This window comes from Anarhichas minor, unplaced genomic scaffold (genome assembly GCF_050575085.1).
Source record: "Anarhichas minor isolate MPS153535 unplaced genomic scaffold, ASM5057508v1 ptg000024l, whole genome shotgun sequence".
Lineage (NCBI taxonomy): Eukaryota > Metazoa > Chordata > Actinopteri > Perciformes > Anarhichadidae > Anarhichas > Anarhichas minor.
The window spans coordinates 4,716,088-4,735,399 of NW_027466470.1; the positions used below are offsets into that span (position 1 = coordinate 4,716,088).

General features: G+C 40.3%; 3 protein-coding genes across 3 annotated transcripts; 2 read left to right on the forward strand and 1 right to left on the reverse strand.

Annotated features, from left to right (window-relative positions):
• Positions 1-223: 223 nt before the first annotated feature.
• myadmb (myeloid associated differentiation marker b) lies at positions 224-6,319 on the reverse strand. The gene is made up of 2 exons (XM_076098110.1): positions 6,157-6,319; positions 224-2,847 (listed from the first exon to the last, which is right to left on the reverse strand). The coding sequence occupies exons 1-2, from the start codon at positions 6,203-6,205 to the stop codon at positions 1,877-1,879; spliced, it is 1,020 nt and encodes a 339-aa protein (XP_075954225.1). The 5' UTR covers positions 6,206-6,319; the 3' UTR covers positions 224-1,876.
• Positions 6,320-11,383: 5,064 nt separating this feature from the next.
• On the forward strand, positions 11,384-14,244 carry LOC142955978 (bestrophin-2a-like). The gene is made up of 9 exons (XM_076097246.1): positions 11,384-11,535; positions 11,637-11,737; positions 11,813-12,046; positions 12,530-12,684; positions 12,853-12,930; positions 13,304-13,456; positions 13,557-13,637; positions 13,715-13,869; positions 13,962-14,244. The coding sequence occupies exons 1-9, from the start codon at positions 11,384-11,386 to the stop codon at positions 14,242-14,244; spliced, it is 1,392 nt and encodes a 463-aa protein (XP_075953361.1).
• A 932-nt stretch (positions 14,245-15,176) lies between these two features.
• On the forward strand, positions 15,177-19,280 carry wrnip1 (WRN helicase interacting protein 1). The gene is made up of 7 exons (XM_076098008.1): positions 15,177-15,845; positions 16,421-16,615; positions 16,907-17,145; positions 17,322-17,542; positions 17,723-17,878; positions 18,381-18,460; positions 18,552-19,280. Exons 1-7 carry the CDS (start codon positions 15,246-15,248, stop codon positions 18,825-18,827), a joined length of 1,767 nt encoding a protein of 588 aa, XP_075954123.1. The 5' UTR covers positions 15,177-15,245; the 3' UTR covers positions 18,828-19,280.
• The last annotated feature ends 32 nt before the right edge of the window (positions 19,281-19,312 follow it).

The window sequence follows — 19,312 nt, forward strand, 5'->3', positions numbered from 1 at the left end:
CAGAAGTATGAACATTGAGGTTCCCACATGTGGCTCAAATGTGTACTGCAGATATGGAAGTATGTAGATATAAACAGCTCATTCTAAGGAAAGGAAAACCCAACGTTTCTTAGTTTCAGCTGATTATACATTAATAAAAACATAGTTATATTCCAATAAATCTCTCATAACGTTAGACACTGGTCCTTTAACTTAAAACAATACAACCAATCACACACACACATCTGTCTAACATTTGGTTTTATTGACACACTGGATTATTTTCATACAACACTGATGTGGTATGCACAGTTGAAATATAAAAAAAGCTGAAGAATATAACACTTACACCATTTAGAGAGAGAGAAGCATCTTTTTTGGTCTCTTTCTCCGAGTATTTATTACAGCAGTACAAAGCCAATAGACCCAATTGAAAACATATATCAATTTAGTGGTGTAATTTGGTGTTAATGAATGCTTTGATATTTGGAGACACCAGACATTTAAACACAAATAGAAAATACTAATACGAAGTGCACTTTAAACATACTTTTCTTGTTTTTTCTTGCATATGTTCTTTCCACGTATATATATTCTTGCCATTGATTGTAGCTTGCAAATACAGATACACATATATTATAACAGGAGCAAAAAGCTAGCATAGCATTCATCTTAACAACATGTAAACTATTTTTGCTCTTCTTTAAATGTAACAGCATTGGAGCCGTGTAAAAATGACATAAACAGTACAATCTGATCAGCTGCTCTGCATACTGTTGGGAAGACAAAACAGTCAATTGCATTAATGAAATCATCAAAAAATAAAACAGAACTTTCTTGAAAGTCTTGGATTTCCATTTGTATGACATTCAAATATTTTCTCCAACAGTTAACTTATCTTAGCTCTTAACAGCTCATTATCTTTTCTACATTTTGTCCTCTAGCGATTACAAACAGAAATACTGATCGGATTTTTTTTTTTATAACTGACATACATTATGCAAAAAAGAAATCGAACAGAAACACTATAATAAGCCGCCGTTTTCTTTGTTTTTTCTTCATTTGTCATTACAGACTATGTTTAAATGCATATATTTGGGATGTTAGGTTGTATCCTTGTTAAGAGTTTAAATAGCTTACTCATATCCAGATCCTAAACATCTTGTATTTTTGTATTTTACGATGGGCAATGATCTGCCGTTAATGAAAAAAAGATCCAGCAATCACATTCAGGTCTCTCATAATCAAGATTAGAGTCTGGAAGCAAGGTTTGACATCGACATGCTCCAACACATGAACAGAGAGCCTCAGTAATTTAGTTAAGGGAATATTGTTGTACGTGTAAACACAGCCATTGACCTCAACCTCTTCCTCTTCTCTCTCTCTCTCTCTCTCTCTCTCTCTCTCTCTATAAGGCCCGAAGCAGTACACTTTACACAAAATCAAATTTGGCAGGTTTGCAGAGACAAAACTGTGAGTCTGGGGACAAAAGAACCCACAACATTTTGGTTTAATTACCCAGGTTGACCAGCTGAACTTGGAGATAGTTAATAGATCCTGGGTCTGCCATTACACAAGAACTTTGGGCCCCTTCTACTTCTCCTACTATTTTGTTATACAAGTACTATGCTAAAATCAAATCCTTCAATATTCAAATTTCAAAATTAAGTCCCACTAGATAACAACACAATAAACTATACCCGTTGTGGTCTAACTCCACAGTCTGCTCCCATCACGCTCCGTCACGTGGATGCCGTTAAACAAGACCAGAGTCGCAGTGATTACACAAGCATTTGCTCGCACCACTGTATTTGACAGCAGTTCGACAGCCTTTGAAAACCAGCCAAATTAAATTTTATTTGGAGCATACTGCTGGCCTAACACCCTTTCTCCTCCCTTAAGCGTTGACAAACACCAGGCGGGTGGAGTAGATCAGGTCGGCTAGGTAAAGGATGAAGTTGACACCCGTGAGCACAGCCACAGCCATGAGCTTATCCCAATTGCACAACCCCAGCTCGGTGTTGCAAAAGTGGGGCCTATCTTTTGAACCGCCATGCTTGGGGTCAAAGTTGAAGATGGGCCAGACAATGGTTGCTGATAGGTAGAGGACCACGGCCAGCAGGGCGTAGGCAGACAGGAAGCGTGCGAACGGGAAGGGGAGGCAGCCGGTGCACTCGCCTATGCAGAGCAGGATGATGGCCGCCGACAGGATGAAGCAGATGCAGTAGACGGACATGCAGTACTTGAGCGCATGGTTTCGGTCGTACACCACGGGGTCGCTGATGAAGACGAAGATGATGCAGGCCACAAAGGTCTCGCAGACTTTCAGCAGGCCAGGGGCCGTTGCCATGTAGCCGGCCACCTCGCCCGGACGCGCCTTGCTGATGCTCACCTCGGTGATGTAGGCGATGGTGGCCAGGCAGGAGAAGACGGTTGTCACGATGCGGTAGGTGCCGACTTCACCTTGGCCTGAGGAGCCCTTGAGGAAGTAGAGGGGGAAGATGATGGAGGCAGACAGGCAGAGCAGAGCGGCGTAGCAGGCGAAGGTGATGGGGAAGTTCTTCCAGGAAACAGGAGCTCTGGTCTGAAGGCCGAAGAGCTCTATCAGGAGGACGAGCAGACTCCCGGCGAAACTGAAGGCCCAGCAGAAGATGCACCAGTCTCCGGTGCCGTGGTGGAGTCTGCCTCCATGCACGGCCAAGGAGAAAGCCACGCAGGCGAAGATCATGGCTGCCAGCCGTGTCCATAGGAGGGGGCTGGAGTGGAGGACTATAGCCATGATGTATGAGGAGATGTGAGAAGCTGAAATGGTTCCTGTGTTGGGAGTCACTTCCTCAGATTTATACCACTCAGAGAAGGCAGAGAAAACTGTAAGAAAAAAAAAAACATTGAAAAGAATTAGTTAGCAAGATTTTAGGAGTTTATGTAGTTTCTCATGACCTGAAATGAAGTACATGATACATCCACATGAGGGCTTAAGCAGGCTCTGCACTCCTGCATGCCATTTCCCGAAAAACACACAACGCTGTTATTGTATTTTTATGTGAAACTGTGAAAACACAATTTAAAACCACAACTAATGACTGAATTGTGGTCACGCTCCTCGCACCACATTTACGTCTGGTCAAATCATCTGGTGAACACTTCCCTCCTCACTGTTACTTTCTGCCCCCGCATCAAAGTCCAGACTGCTTTCTCAACAGCATTTCTGAGCAGAGAGCAGACTGTTTCACTCTGACATTCCTCCATGCTCATGTCCTCTAGCGGGTGTGGCGCCGCAACCTCCACCGACCCCACAGTGTGTCTGTCATCGTGCTCTAAACATGGCCCTCTTCACTTGTTCCACCCCCACTCTCGGGGACCTCAGCTACACGGCAATTGCAGTTTTAAAATAGCTTTTGATGAGCTAATCGATTATTTGACTCATTTTTTCAGCTCTAGTTTTTCTCTAGTTTGCTTGATTTGGACATAACACTCAGATTTATTTGTTGCTCGCTCGCATGCTAAAAGAGATTTGACCAAATTGCGCCAAACTAAACTCCAGGCTTCATATTTTCAGCAACACACGAGTTCAGGTGTGAAAGTGGTTGCATTCATCTGTGCCCACTGCAAGGAAGTGAAGGTTGTTTTCAGTTGATACAAAATACTCAAACTGCAACTTGTTGTGCAACTGCATGTACTGTGATCTAATGAGGCAGTACAGATCTCCTCTTCCTCCTCTACGGTGGATTTCTATTGAACGTTGCTGCAGAATGCAGAGTCCATTTTTTCCTAGTGACTGCAGCTGATGTTCGCTCTGGACAAGAACTCAAGTACCAATGTTTTTTGTTCCTTGCTTCACAAAAAAAACATCTTGAAACATCTGCTCTCAGAGAAACACAATTTTCAGCCATAAAATCACATTTAACAGGATAAGATGGACATTTTCACAGTGCAGAAACCCTCTGATCACACTGGCTGTCCTCCCTCCCGTCTCTCCTGACACCCATCACCCACTTGGCTCCACAAGCGCTGCATTCCCCATTCGCAGTTTACACAGGGAGACAGTTATAAACAAGGAGAAAAGGCCTGTTTACATTACTCCCATTAAACATCTATAAAATAGTCGAGGCTGAGGAGGCAAAAAAAACTGACCAGGTGGCGAGGTACGAATAAAAAGAAAATTTAAAAAAGAGAGAGAAATGGAAAAAGAGACCCCTAAGACTCCTGCAGGAGCCAAGAGAGAGAGGAGGGGATGCAGGGGAGTAAAAAGAGGGAGGAACTCGGGGGAAGCCCTGTGTATCACCCCACAGAAGGACACACAGCTTAAACCCAGTGATGGAATGGAATAGCAGAGACGTGAGTCACCAACCGGGCCCCTTTCTTTCACCACTCCTCCTTTTCTCTCCCTCTCTCTCCCCCCCGCCTCCTCCCTTATTTCTTGTAAGATTTTCCAACTCGCTGATGAGTTCCAGATGTGCTGCAGTCTGGCTGCGGCTGAACAACTGGTAACTTTGTCACATTTGCCAAGTTCTTTCCTTTCCTCTCTTTCCCTTCCCTCCTCATAGTCCCATTTGGCGGCTACTCCCTCTCTTTTCCATCAGTTGTCCTCTTTCTCCCTCCCAGCTCAATACTCCCACTCCGGCTTTAAAGTCAGGGTACCAATTATGCTTCATGTAAACCACTCAAAATAAACGTATACGGAGGGGTCGTAATGGAAAAATCAATCCCGCCACTCCCGCCCGCCATTATTTTGTTGCTTGTGGAATCAAGTCAGGAAAGAAATGGCCGAGGAAAATGGCAGAGGGGAGACAGAAAAAAAAGAGAGAGAAAAGAAAGGAGAGCACAGTGTGGAAAAGTGTCTTTTCACAGCACAGGGTGGAAAACACGACAGGATCACACAAACAGGGGCACTTCCCCAAATGGAAGAGGGGCTGCAAATAGGTTCACGCATCAGGCTTGCAACAGGACAGAAAACAGGATATGACCGCATCATGTTCCTCTGCACACTTTTCATACAGCCAGCAGTGGAGTGTGACCTGCACACGCACACACACACACACACATGGATGTTCAGGAAACAGGTGTTTGTCTCAGGCAGAGCAGTCATGTGCGCTGCTTGTTTGGTTGTCATGACACAACATCACTAACTCGATTTCACCCATAATCCACTTACTGAGGACCTGTGGGTCGAAGCACAAGACGAGCTCTGTTGATAAACCATCCAACTGCGTGCGTTACAGATTCATGTTGGTATATTAGTGTCTGGTGTGTTGTGTGTTCACATTTGACCTTTTTAAAAACAGAAACAAAATCAGGATTTTCCTGCAGATTTTCTTTCTTGTCGGACTGGAGCACAGCATGCAAACCATCACAAGATACTAAATCTCTCCTCTGTTCTTGGGTAATTGCTTTTTTTCTGACCAAGCAACGAAGGGGGAATCTTGGATACATTTCTGCATTTAAATGAAGAAGTTGTTGGTGAGAATCGTCTTCAATAAAATTCAGGCATTACCGTAACCCAAAATCCAGTAAATGTCCCCATAGAGCATTTGAGCAGTGTGTGTGTGTGTGTTAGGCCCCTGCAGAGGTTCATTCATTGACAGTGAAGGTGGGTGTGCCGCATGCCGCACCCTGCTCCCACCACTCTACACACGACAGCCCACTACACACAAACTGACCCCAAACACAGAAATACATGTCAAAAATTTAATTTGTTTTTGTAAACTGGGCTGGAAATATATATTAAAAACATCAAAGTCTCTCACCACAAAGATCCTTTGTTTTAATTAATACAAAAAAGTACAATAATGTGTATATAAGTACACCAAGATGCAACTTAGAAATAAATGTAGTCCTGTAAAATATTTTCTTTTACTCTTACCTCTTTTTGTTGTGTTTTAGCTACATTTCCAAACTTATTTCGACAATAAGAAACACAAGCTTTACTTTTTAACACTGTGAAAATGTCCTCAAGCATGCACACAAATAAACACACTGTAATTGCTGATTGCATCACATTCTGATTGCATCTCATTCGGGTAAGCAAGATGCAACAAGTTGCAGCTGAACGAGGTCTGTTACTTGTTAACGCTTATAGCACATATTAAAAAAGCAAAACACGCTTCCTTACCGCGAAATCACGACATCGAGTTGTATATAGCTATCAGCTATCAGTTTGATCGAAAAGTTGTTTACCTTTCTGGTACTTTTGCAGCGGATATAGTGTCTCGTTTCTTCGGGACATCCACCGTCAGAGAATCGTAGATCGCGACTCCTCGGCTCCGTGACTTGACCAGCACCTCAGAGAAGCAAATCCCCGCCCAGCAAAACCAAATTAGGCATCAAATGTCTGCACCGTTATTCACATCTGTCTCAACTCTCCTCCTCCTCCTGCAGCCTGCAGCCCGGCGGGACACAGGCTGCTCAACACACCCAAGGGCAGCAAACGTTTACACTGCATGTCTTGATTCGTTTTGTGCATATATATTTGTATATATATGCACAAAACGAATCAAGATGTAGTTTAAAGTGAGGGTAAACTTTTGCTATATATATATATATATATATATATATATATATATATTACAAAAGTGTCATGAATATATAGCTCTTGTATGTGAAGACGGATGTAGTATAAGCTTCTAAAAATAATTTTGTATTGATCCTTGTTATTGGAAATAAAAGTGCACTTTAGCCTATTGATTTTTTTCTTGTATCATCTGATGAGATTGGGCAACACCTGATTCATTCAATGATTCATAAATGCACTAGGACTGAATACATCTGGTAAATTGTGTTACAATACATGAAAATGCAAGATGGAGCCTACTTTAATCCCTACATTTAATTTAGTGCTATAATGTCGTATGATTTAACAGGAAGTGTTCTAGTTCTGGGAACCCCCTCATTAACGAACATGTTGTCATGTTTATTATTATGACCCCATCCTCGCGTTACTATCGACACGGTCCAGATAAATATTTGTCGATGCTGAAGTCTGAGTCATCGGATTATTTGTATGCGTTGCTGAGCAACCGCAGCTGTAGCCCCTGACAACCGTTATTTATTTACTCTCAGTGATGTAATTTGCGTTTCCTGACAGTGTTGAAAAAAAGAAAAAGAAAAAACTGTCCGAGAGACAGAAAGGGGAGGGAGGTTTGCTCTCACGTGCACATTCTTACAAGATTGCCTAATTTGCCTAAACTGCTCACATTCCATTCCACCTTTAAAACATATAGGAGGACTATACAATGTCAGAGAACAGCACACTGTGTGTGAAAAGAATAAGCTTTTCTATTCTATTCTATTCATCGCTGTGTTTTGAACGATAACATGACCACGCTGTTGGCCTTGGCTGTATTTCTTTTTCAGTTAAATACTTTAAAATGCCCAATAAACCGACCACAAATCATATTTAAAGTACTTTATTTTGCATTGTGGGTAAAGTGCAGATGTTTTATGTAATTTATATGTCATGCTTCAGTACAAAAGTGAGATGATCTTTATCAAGAGTGACCTGTGAGTGTTTGTGTCCCCATCGCAAACACATTCAACCAATATGTTGCCTACATTATTTCTGTGCCACTGCAGTCATTGTAGCCCAAAATCAGCAAAGTTCATTTTTGACGCTTTATTTCTATTGATATGACCAAGCCATAGGAGTAATTTAAATATAGTTAACACGCTATACTTACTAATAAGGCACCCTTATGTTTTAAAGATGAGTTATTAGTCATTCATAAGAGCAATGTTTGGGTATACACTTCACTTTATTCATACATTCAAAATGATACATCTCAGAGTCGTTTATCTGTCATTATCATTATTAATATTATGAATCACTTAAATACAGTCGGTGTCTTCTGATGAGGGTGTAACAGAAAGAAATTAAACATGGTAATAATATTATAAACCAAAAAATACATATATTTTGAATTTTGGTCACACAGACTTATCTGAGACCAGGATGTCACCGTATTACATTGAATGTATGCTGAAGAAAGATGAGTGCAAAGATGCCTAATTTCTTAATTCTTTTTTTGGTTTAAGAAGTATGTAGCATTTCTACACCAGCTGACATTTTCTAAAAACATACCAGAGTGATTTTTTTGACCGTGCTGTACCCACCGGCACAGAACACATTAGCAGGAAGACAACACCATTTCTCCCTACAGACTTCGTAGGTTAATGATAAACACATCAACCACTCTCGGCTCATTACTTGTGAAACCCCATCCAGCTAAACTGCACTTTGCTTTTTCTTTTATGTCCATTTCATATCTAAGTGGAATTGTTTGTATTCTGTTTTCCAGTCCATCCTTCAGACAGCTGGAGAAACACAAAATCAGAAATGAAAACTAAAAAAAACTAGCAACATTTTATTTCATAACATACTTTTTTCTGTTAATCAGACTTCCGTTTAACTAACAATTGTTTTGTATGATGTGACCTAATAATATGTACTTACTTGAGAGTTATGTCATTACAATTTCCAAAGGTGAGTGTTTGCATCTCTTCTCAATGCATCTTAATTTTCCATCATTAACCCTCTTGAGATTGAGGGTACTAAGAACAACACTAGGTTCCCTGAATGAGAGATCATAAAAAAAATTGTCGGTACATTTTGTAAAATTTTGACAGCTATGATAATATAGTTTTACTTTTAAAAACGTTGGTCAATGGATCTTGAGGTCTTCTTAAATTGATTTGTAGTCGAATGAATGAATCATAGATTGCTGGAAGAGGAAATGTGAGTTGTGTATGATTTCACTCCAATCTGATAAGATAAGTACAAATAAATTAGGTTAATGTCCCATGTTTAGAGAATAAAATATTATATGAAAAGCCGAAATCTGTCAGGAGCATGCATGATGCGGGAAAGACAATTCACTGGTCTTTATTTGTGTTTTATTGGTGTCAAGACAACCCTGTTATCGAGCAGTTTGCATGATTAACTGTAATCTTCACTCCTGACCACATCCACATACAATATATGTTTGCATGCAAGTTTATCACGTTCATTTATTCTTCTGCTTCTTACTTTTTCTGTCATTCATCATTCACTTTTGTATTTAGGACACATTCAGCCTCTTGATTTAGTTCCTTCTGGACCCTTTCAGACCTCTTTGCCTCATTGTTTACGATTATCACTTGGCTACATTAAGTGACTTTTGTTGGATCGACAGATAAACAAGAAAAATCTCAGAACAAATGTGCCGAACAAACAGCTGATCTGTAGTTTTAAAGATAAGAAGTATCATAAATGAACATGTTAACATGGCATTTAATATGTCAGATGTTCTTTTACTGTTTTCTGTCAAAAGAGCCTTTAGGAGTCTTTGTTTATGAGAGAAATACAGACAGTGAGGCCTCAGGGCTGAGGCTGAGAGCTGCACATCACAAGAGCGCCTTCTACTGATAGGAAAGGAAACTACCATTTATCAGCCACACAAAACACATTTAGACTTTTATTGAGATGAAGGCATTATTCTATTGGTAATAAATACAACAAGTTAAAGATACAGATGCTCATGAGTCTGCTGCAGCTGAAGAATCAGGAAGTCCACAGTGATCACCGGTCCAGGCTCTGATGGAGGATAGATGGGCTCATAAATATCTAGTCACAGGAGAACAAACAGAGTCAGAGGATAAAACAGAGTCTGATTTACAACAGGCTGCTGTAACGATGTGGAAAAACAAACAAGGGAGCAGAACACAGCAGCCAATGACAGAAGGCTGAGAGATGTGTGGGATGGACCCTACTGACACTGTAAAGATGCTGTCATGTTATCACAGTCATTGGTAGTAAATGACAAGAGCCTCTGCTGTGCAAATCACTGTGTGTGCGTGTTTTATTTCATTTTCTATGGCGGGCCATTAGATTCACTTAGATAACAGGTCCAAAGTACCTACTTGGTTTTTGTAATAGCTGGAAAAGTCATGTTTGGAGAAACAGTGTGAATTTTTAGAAACCTCAATAACTTTTTATTGTTGTTGTTGTTTGCATTTTGTTTTCTCTTACATGTCTTACATGTAAGGGAAAACCTAATTGTAATGTTATATATAATGTTATATGCTATTTTGTTCTCATACTGCATGAGAACACATTTAATTCTTTCTTGTTGGACGTGAATTCACCAACACAGCAGCAGCACATAAAACATGAAACATATCCAAAACATTTCAAACAGATTAATTTAAAGACAATAACCAAGACTCACAAAGCACATAAGCTCAAAGGGGTGAAATAACATTGATAAAATAACAGCAATAAATATAAATACATTAAATGGACGACACTTTTGATCACAATATATCCTTCAGAGAGAATGGATTTAGAAGCTTGTAAAGAAACAGGTCACTGTGTGTTATGTCTCAGTGGAGATTGACATAAAATCAAATGTTGTTCTTGGACATGAAGTCCTGTCTGTAAAACCAGCTGTAATTGTTTTATTATGAGCTCTAAACTACTGTTTCAGCTCTCTGAGAGCATGAAATCAACTCTGGCGGAAATAATAACGATCAGAAGTAAATCAACAGAAAATGAATCTGCAACTATCTTGATAATATATTTTATATTCCTCTTTTACATTGCTTCTGAACGTTTTAGTAAGACTTTAACATGTATGTTGTGTATTTTTCTTCTGTTCTTGTAAAGAACTTTGTAATATGTGGGTTTTATAAGTACTATTTAAACGGACACAGTTATTATTATCTTGATTTTAATTATTGTTATTGTCATTTGTATTATTGTTGATTCATTGTTTAAGTCAACAAATATACCAAACAATGCTTTTAATCACAAGCTTTTTTTCTCACATTTTATATACTAAACTATTTATTGATTAATTCATGAAAATAATCTGCAGATTAATAAAAAGTTGACAATATCATTAAATTAATCATTTTGGACATTTACAGAGCCACGTCAGCTCTGTGAGAACACACAAACTCTGATCAACTTTTATCAACTCCAAAGAAGTGAACTGAACAACAATCAATATTTTTAACACGGGGGGATTTGCTGTGATCCTGATAGATTATAGCAAAGATTTGGTGAAACCTAACCCGATATGATGACAGCTGATCGCCCAAAAGAAGTCCCTCATTACCATTTGAGGAAAAACAAATCACACTCAGTAATTGTAGGTGTGTATCTCTACAGCTTCAGGTTCCCAGGTGATAAATCTAAAATGTTAATTTATGACTGCACAGCAGAGAGGTTTAAGTTGAGACCCAGAGGAAGAACTTTTCTACCCAGGGCAGCAGGACCAGGTGATTTACCTGCCTTCATAGGTAAGACTCATCTTTATATTAGCTTTTTCATGGGAGATGCTCGTAATAAAATGTATCATGATTCACGTATCACACATTGATATTTTACAGGAATATTCAGCTGTTACTACACAGAATAAACCGGGACATGACGGTTTCTTACACCCTCGAAGTGGCCGATGCACGATTTGGTGGCTTCTCCAAGCTCCTGTTCAGGTGGAGGGGAAGCATCTACCGGCTGCTTTACAAAGACTTCCTGGCGTTCTGTGGGGTTTATCTGTTTTTCAGTTTGTTTTACAGGTAAATTCACTGTTTTCATCTTTTAATTCTGCTGTTTGCTGCAGTATGACCGAGTGTTTGTGGCTCCGTCAGAGGAAGTTTTTTCTTTATTTTCCTCTCAGGTTCCTCCTCACATCAAAGCAGCAGGATCTGTTTGAGCGAATCTCTCTTTACTGCGACCAGTTCACCAACACCAGCTTCATCCCAGTTTTGTTTGTACTGGGTGAGTCTGATTGAACTGGCTCTGTCTTCCACAAGCCAAATCTGAAGATAATAACTGACATATGTTTCGTCCCAGGTTTCTACGTGTCCCTGGCCTTTAACCGGTGGTGGGGTCAGTACAGCAGCTTCCCTCTGCCCGACAACCTGATGATGGTGGTGTCTGGGAACGTCCACGGGGCGGACGAGAGGGGTCGTCTGCTGCGACGGACGCTCATGAGATACGCCAACTTATCTTCAGTTCTGATCCTCCGCTCCATCAGCACAAGAGTTCACAAGCGTTTCCCAACTTTGGAGCACATAGTGGAGGCTGGTAAGAGCGACAGTGGAGAGGAATGAAGTACTTTTACTGCAGTATTCAAGAAGAACACTACGGTCATTTACCTTTGTATAATCAAATTGAATTGCCTGTTAAAACTGTAATTATTCGAGGTTTAAATAAATAGTTTTAAAAAACTGCATTGATTTTCACCAGAAAACTAAATACATTGTGCCAGTCAGCATAAACAGCTCTGTATATATCTGTGTGGTACATCCATACATTCTTTTCACAGTCCTCTCCCTCTGAAAATAAGTATTAAGAGTATTTATTACTTCATTAAGATATGTGCACTATGTTTCTTGAGTAAAATATTGGAATATTTATAAGCAGAAACTTCAGTTATGATGTTGTTTCATATTGATATTTAAATTGTTTGTGGACTTTAAACCTTTTTCACATCTGCTCATCTAAAACTGTTATAAAACTCCTCTAATCACGAACATCTTTAAACCAAACTGTCTAATCTCTTTGCAGGATTTATGACCACAGACGAGCTGAACAAGTTTGAGTCGCTGCACTCTGATTTCAACAAGTACTGGATGCCTTTGATTTGGTTCTCTAATCTGGCGTCCAGAGCGAGAGAGGAGGGTCGAGTGAGGGACGACATCGCTCTGAGGCTGCTGATGGATGCGAGTTGTTTTTTTCTGTTGTTGTTGTTGTTGTTTTTATATTTATTTATTTTTTATATACACAATGTGGGAATGATGGATATGAAAATTGACTTTAAAGCCCCAGTACGTCTTCACATTTTGTCTAACTAACTATATAAAAGTATAATATGTATTTATAACTTACAGGAGCTGAATAAGTACAGAGGCAAGTGCAGCCTCTTGTTCCACTATGACTGGATAAGCATCCCTCTGGTCTACACTCAGGTATTAAAGACAAAACTATCATTAACTAAATGTATTTTTACTTCATTTGATGGCCATTTATCTTCTTTTACTTTAGTTTTTGTTTGAAATACAGAGATATTTTATACAAGATTTATCCAAAATTCATTACAAAAGTGACTTGATCACCAGCAGTACAATGTAACTAAGTACATTTACTCAAAACTGTATTTTAGTACAAGTTTAAGGTACTTTTTAGATGATTATTCTGAAATGGTCCATTGTGAATAATGAGTGATTTTTTTACTTTATTTTGATGCAATACTTGTGTTGCTACTTTTACTTAAGTAAAATAACTGAGTACTTCTTCCACTACAGTTGATCAGTGCCTTGTGTTTTTGTTCCATCTGTGCAGGTAGTTACTTTAGCGGTTTACTCTTTCTTTGCCTTCTGTGTGATTGGCCGACAATTTCTGAACCCTGAGAAAGGATACAAGGATCACAAGCTGGACATGTACGTCCCTGTTTTCACCCTGCTGCAGTTCTTCTTCTACGCTGGCTGGCTCAAAGTGAGACATAACATCACGTTTCACTTGTAGAAAACAGATTTTTGTTTTGATATGTCATGAAAGAGCAATTTCATGATACGTGTTTCCGCTCTGTATGTAGGTGGGGGAGCAGATCATCAATCCATTCGGCGAGGACGATGATGACTTTGAAACCAACCAGCTGATTGACAGAAACATTCAGGTTGTTCCCCTCAAGGCTTCTCTCCAATACAACTCGTCTAAACACCTTAAATGAGCTGCTTATTCTGTCTCCTGTAGGTGTCGATGCTGGCTGTAGATGATATGTACCAGAACCTGGCTCCCATTGTGAAGGACAAGCACTGGGCGCAGAGACATTTCTCCATCCCGTACACTCTGTCGACAGCAGCAGAGACTCTCAACCCGCCCTTCAAAGGCTCCACCTTTGACATGAGGTCAACTCATTTCATCTTTTATGTTTCAGTGCCTTTTGTTGCTTCTGCACAGTCCAGTAAAATCACAACCAAAATGTCTGTCGTAATTGCAGGATGAGTGCCGAGGATCTTGAGATTCACCAGCCTGCAGACGCTTCTTCCGGAAAGAAACAGTATTTACCTCTAAAGGGCTCTCTGGGCGAAGGGCTGGACAGTCTTCTGCAGAGGGGCAAAGGTATCCTGCGAGGCGGGAGCCTCCCTTCTCTGGTGGATGTTTCATTACACCCATATGAGGAGGATGATGCTGATGCTTCCCCTGAGGGCGACATCAACACCATCAACCACAAAAAACAAGAAAATGCGTTGATTAAAGTTGCAGTGGAACACAACTTGTAAAAATAGATTGTGATACTTGAACATATTGTGTTTTTGAACCAAGAATGTTCTTTTATTGTATAACATATTTTTTTGATTTGTCACAACTAAATTAATTAAATAATATAACTGGCCTAATATTATTGTATGTTAATTGAAGGGATTATTCAGTGCTTTCATTTTTCATTCATGAAGATATAGTGTTTTATAAGCACGTCTGTTTAATTGATAACTCATAGTGAGAGAGCACATGCATACTTTGAAGTGCTTTAAAGTGATTATTTATCCACTTCATGATTTTAATTTAAATACAATTTCTGTCATCTTTATCAGCCAAACACATGTCAACAACTCTGAGGTCCTCTATGAGATAATACATTGGTGCAATATAGTCTAATATATGTATTTGCATAAATTAAGCAGCATTTTATTGTTAACAGTAACTGGTTGACATTGAGCTAATTTTGTCTACTTTACATACTATAAAGTGCTTTAATTTGCAATGATGCACCATATTTTATAAGACGATCACATGTTTCATAGTAAAATATATCTGTAAGTAACTATGGCTGTCAGGTAATTATAGTGAGGTACAGTTTTTCCTTTGAAAAGTCGTAAAACGTGAATAAACCTGGAGCTCGTTCATAACATTCTTCCATAATCCACAGTCACAGTAACCACAGACACGTGCTGCGTTCATGTACTTTAAACTGTAGGAAAATACAAGCTTCCTTTGACCAGATGACAAAAACTGTTACATACACGTGCAATTTGCAATGTAAGCCAGACTTTCTATTCTAAAAGGTTAAACAAAAACAAACCAACTCCACTTTCACAATGTTCATCTTTATGTAACCTCGCGTTTTGTCACTAAAACATAAACTAGACAGGAAGTATCCTAATTTCGGACCGTCTCGTGAGCCTGTGAATGCACACAGACAGCGAACAACAGATAGGAAGTCGACTAGTAACAAAATTGGTCACGTGATTTATGGGGGTCAAAACTTTCGCGGGAATTCTACATGGCGACCGAGATGGACGCGGTGCATTGCCCCGTATGTTTAAAAGACTTCACGTGTGCCACAATTAACGGACACCTCGACGCGTGTCTGCTGAAAAGCGGGACCGACAGCGAACCTCCGTTAAAGAAGTCTCGCATCAGTTTAACGGCTGAACCTCCCGGTGTCAACAGCACCGTGACCTCCTCCATGGCTGGTGCTCCGTCGTCTTCGGTGTTTTCTCTGTTTCAGACCAACAACAAGAGTAACGTTTCAGGTCCAAGTGACCGGAACGGTTCGAGTAAACAACCAGCTGTCACCGCAGTCAACAAGGGAGTTAAACGTGATTTGTCGAGCGAGGCAGAACCGGGACCGGAAGGTGCAGAGGATCTCAAGAGCCAAAGTTCTGGATTAAACGGACAGACCCTGAAGGCATCACCTGATGTATCGCCACTCACGCTGCTGACGGGAAACAAGCCTCTGGCGGAGCTGCTGAGACCAAACACACTGGAGGAATACTTTGGGCAAAATAAAGTTGTGGGTCCGCAAACACTCCTCCGGTCTCTTCTGGACTCCCAGGAAATACCATCTCTGATCCTCTGGGGACCACCGGGGTGTGGCAAGGTGGTGAAGCATCCATCTATATCCTAAATTCATCTCCCTTCTGTCTTATTTTATTGTAAAACTGTATGCAAATGTTGTTGTTTTAATAGTTTTAACTGTTAGACACAACATATCTGCACTTTAATATATGCAGCATTGGTCTGTAACATTGACTGTAACTACAAATTGTTAATCTGCTGATTTAATTAATAACTTTGTCTATGAAATGACAAATAATGAAAATTGTAAATTGCTTGCAAGGTAGATTATTTTCCCTGTCGATTTAAAAAAAAAAAAAAAAAAAAAGATCAATAGATTATTCTTTCAATGTATAAAATGTCAGAAAGTAGGTGTCCATCACACAATAGGTGTCATTTAATTATAGCCCATGGTGACATCCTAAATATGTTATTTTTGGAGCTTGTAACAAGGTTTTATAGTGAAGATGAGATTCATACAGCCCTCAAAGCACGTTGCATTATATGACCTGGAAAATTATAATAAATTGCTCAATAATTGGAGTTACAAGCTGCCATATAGGCGCTAATAATGTACCCAGTCCATGTATTTTGATCATATCACTTGTTGTCTTTCAGACCACTCTGGCTCACATACTCTCGAGCACCAGTAAAAAGAAAGGCACAGCTCGATTCGTCACTCTGTCTGCCACCAGCGCGTCCACCAGTGACGTCCGAGAGGTGATCAAGCAGGCGCACAACGAGCTCCGACTGTGCAAGAGGAAGACCATCATGTTCATAGATGAAATTCACCGCTTCAACAAATCCCAACAGGTGGAGTGTTGAGCCAGACAGACGTGCTCTGATCTGTGTTTGATCTGCAACTTCAGAAATCGGTTAAAAATAGGTTAAAGAAAGACTTGAAGGTTGATACCACTCTCATGTCAGTCAAATATGAAGCTACAACCAGGAGATGGTTAGCCTAGCTTAGCATAAAGACTGGAAGCAAGGGGAAATGGTTAGCCTGGCTCAGATAAAAAGTACTGTCTACAGCCTTAACTGCCCCCTCCCATGTCTGCTTTGGTCTCTCCCTTCCCCTCTCTCATTACGTGCCTGTATCTGTAGGACACCTTTCTTCCTCACGTGGAATGCGGGACGGTGACTCTGATCGGGGCGACCACGGAAAATCCATCCTTCCAGGTGAATGCTGCCCTGCTGAGCAGGTGCCGGGTGCTGGTTCTGGAGAAGCTCTCTGTGGAGGCGATGGGCCTGATCCTGGACAGGGCCGTGGCCAGGCTGGGGATCCGAGTCCTGGAACAAGATCCAGCAAATCCGAAGCAACAAGACCAATCAGACGGACACGAGTAAGTCACCAGATAACTCAAAATGCTTTGGTTGAGTGGGAGGCCTGTTGTCTTCTTCTGTTTCTGACTTATTGGGTTTAATTGGGGTCAAAGAAAGTATTGACACTGATACAGTATATCTGATAAACTGTTTATATATATATATATATATATCTGTGAATTATTGTTTTTTTGAGGCCAAAGATTTTCATTGAACAAAAAGCTCTGGACACCATCGCCTACCTTTGTGATGGTGACGCGAGAGCAGGACTCAATGGTCTGCAGCTGGCTGTTCAGGCTCGGGTGAGCTCGGCCCGGCCCGACCAATCAGAACGAGGTGGTTCTGAGGAAATACTGGTGAAGGAGGACCACGTGAAGGAAGGTCTGCAGAGGTCTCATATTCTCTATGACAAAGCTGGTAAGCCCAGATGTCCTTACTTTATTCATTTCATATTTAAATACCACCAAGTGACGTTTCCAACGCCAAGCTCTCTATTTGTCCGTCTTTTACATGTTCTTCTGTCCAGCACATAGTACTGATGTGTTTGTCTGTGTGTGTGTGTGTGTGTGTGTGTGTGTGTGTGTGTGTCACTCAAAGGTGAAGAGCATTACAACTGTATCTCTGCGTTGCATAAGTCTCTGAGGGGCTCCAATGAGAACGCGTCTCTGTACTGGCTGGGCCGCATGCTGGAGGGCGGCGAGGATCCGCTCTATGTGGCTCGCAGGCTGGTCCGCTTCGCCAGCGAGGACGTGGGTACGTGAGACCATTCGTTACACCATCGCTGCATTTATGTATTCTTGATCACTCACTGTATTTTGATCAATATGCAGCTGCCAACTAGCCCGACATTAACGGTTTTGATTATATTGTACTGATCGTGTGTGTAGCTTTGCATAGCTGTGCCCTAACATCCTTAAGATGACATTTAATTAATTTACTGTTTGAACTTTTAGCTCTTTCACTCTCTGTTGTTAAGCAATTAATTCAGCTAATACTTAACTATACAGGCAACTTCTGTTAGACAGTAGTTGCCTGTAGAGTGTATGTTTTGTTATTTATTAGGCATATTTTATTGTGCTTGTTATAACTGTTTCTAATATGCAAGGAAATCCAATTCTACTATTGTTTTGTTTGTTATATTGTATTTTGTTTTGTAATGTAGAAATAAGAAAGAGAAGATTGTGAGCGAGAGAATGTATATTTTAATGCAGTCTGACTGGACGTCCTCCGTCTCTTTCCCCCACGTCTCTCTCAGGAATGGCGGACCCCGCCGCTCTTCCTCAGGCTGTGTCGGCCTTTCAAGCCTGTCACTTCATCGGGATGCCCGAATGTGAGGTAGGCTCTACCTGAGTCATATCAACCTGATATTCAGTCAGTCTTATAATAGTTGTACACCAGTGTTTTCACCTCTGTTACTGCTCAACAGGTGATTCTGGCTCAGTGTGCAGTCTATCTGGCACGAGCACCTAAGTCTGTGGATATATACAAGGCCTATGCTAATGTGAAAGCCTGTTTGAGGAACCACAAAGGCCCTCTGCCTTCTGTCCCCCTGCACCTTCGCAACGCCCCCACCAGGCTGATGAAGCAGCTGGGCTACGCGAAAGGCTACAAATACAACCCGGCCTTCAGCGACCCCGTCGAGCAGCAGTACTTACCTGAAGAGCTGCAGGGCATCGACTTCTTCACCTGGACACCGTCATGAGGATCTGATGCACTGGCGGACACAACTTATTATAAACGGTTAAAAAAAAACACAAGGCTGCTGAATGAAAACATTGTTTTCTTTTCAAGCTAATCCGTATTCAAATGTAGGGTTAGGGTTAGGTCTTTTCATTGACTGATTATTTGCAACGGTAAAATAATTCTTCATGTTGTATTCAAATTTATCTTCAATTAGACTTTTCTGTTTTTGAATATATTATAAAGGATATAGTTACTATTTACAGTTAATTTACTTCTAAATGTGTTCCTAATAAAGACCTTAATCTGTTTTAATACATAACAATACATAAAATGCAGTAAATGTATGCAGTCTTTGTATTTCTAGAATACATAATCAAATATTTACTATGTTGAACGTATATGTTGGTTTGTCTTTATCCTGTTCTTGCATTGTCGTCAAACACTAATTAAAATATATTTTTATGCAATGAATGCTATATTTATTTTAATCTGTAAATATTTTTG

Bases quoted from the DNA above. Each gene is read 5' to 3' on its own strand.
- myadmb (XM_076098110.1), bottom strand. From the start codon at position 6,205: ATGTCCCGAAGAAACGAGACACTATATCCGCTGCAAAAGTACCAGAAA. The intron at 2,848-6,156 runs GTAAACAACTTT...TTTTTCTTACAG, and splicing joins GCTGCAAAAGTACCAGAAAG to TTTTCTCTGCCTTCTCTGAG.
- LOC142955978 (XM_076097246.1), top strand. From the start codon at position 11,384: ATGACGGTTTCTTACACCCTCGAAGTGGCCGATGCACGATTTGGTGGC. The intron at 11,738-11,812 runs GTGAGTCTGATT...GTTTCGTCCCAG, and splicing joins CCCAGTTTTGTTTGTACTGG to GTTTCTACGTGTCCCTGGCC. The intron at 13,457-13,556 runs GTGAGACATAAC...CTCTGTATGTAG, and splicing joins TCTACGCTGGCTGGCTCAAA to GTGGGGGAGCAGATCATCAA.
- wrnip1 (XM_076098008.1), top strand. From the start codon at position 15,246: ATGGCGACCGAGATGGACGCGGTGCATTGCCCCGTATGTTTAAAAGAC. The intron at 17,146-17,321 runs GTAAGTCACCAG...TGTTTTTTTGAG, and splicing joins GACCAATCAGACGGACACGA to GCCAAAGATTTTCATTGAAC. The intron at 17,543-17,722 runs GTAAGCCCAGAT...TGTCACTCAAAG, and splicing joins TATTCTCTATGACAAAGCTG to GTGAAGAGCATTACAACTGT.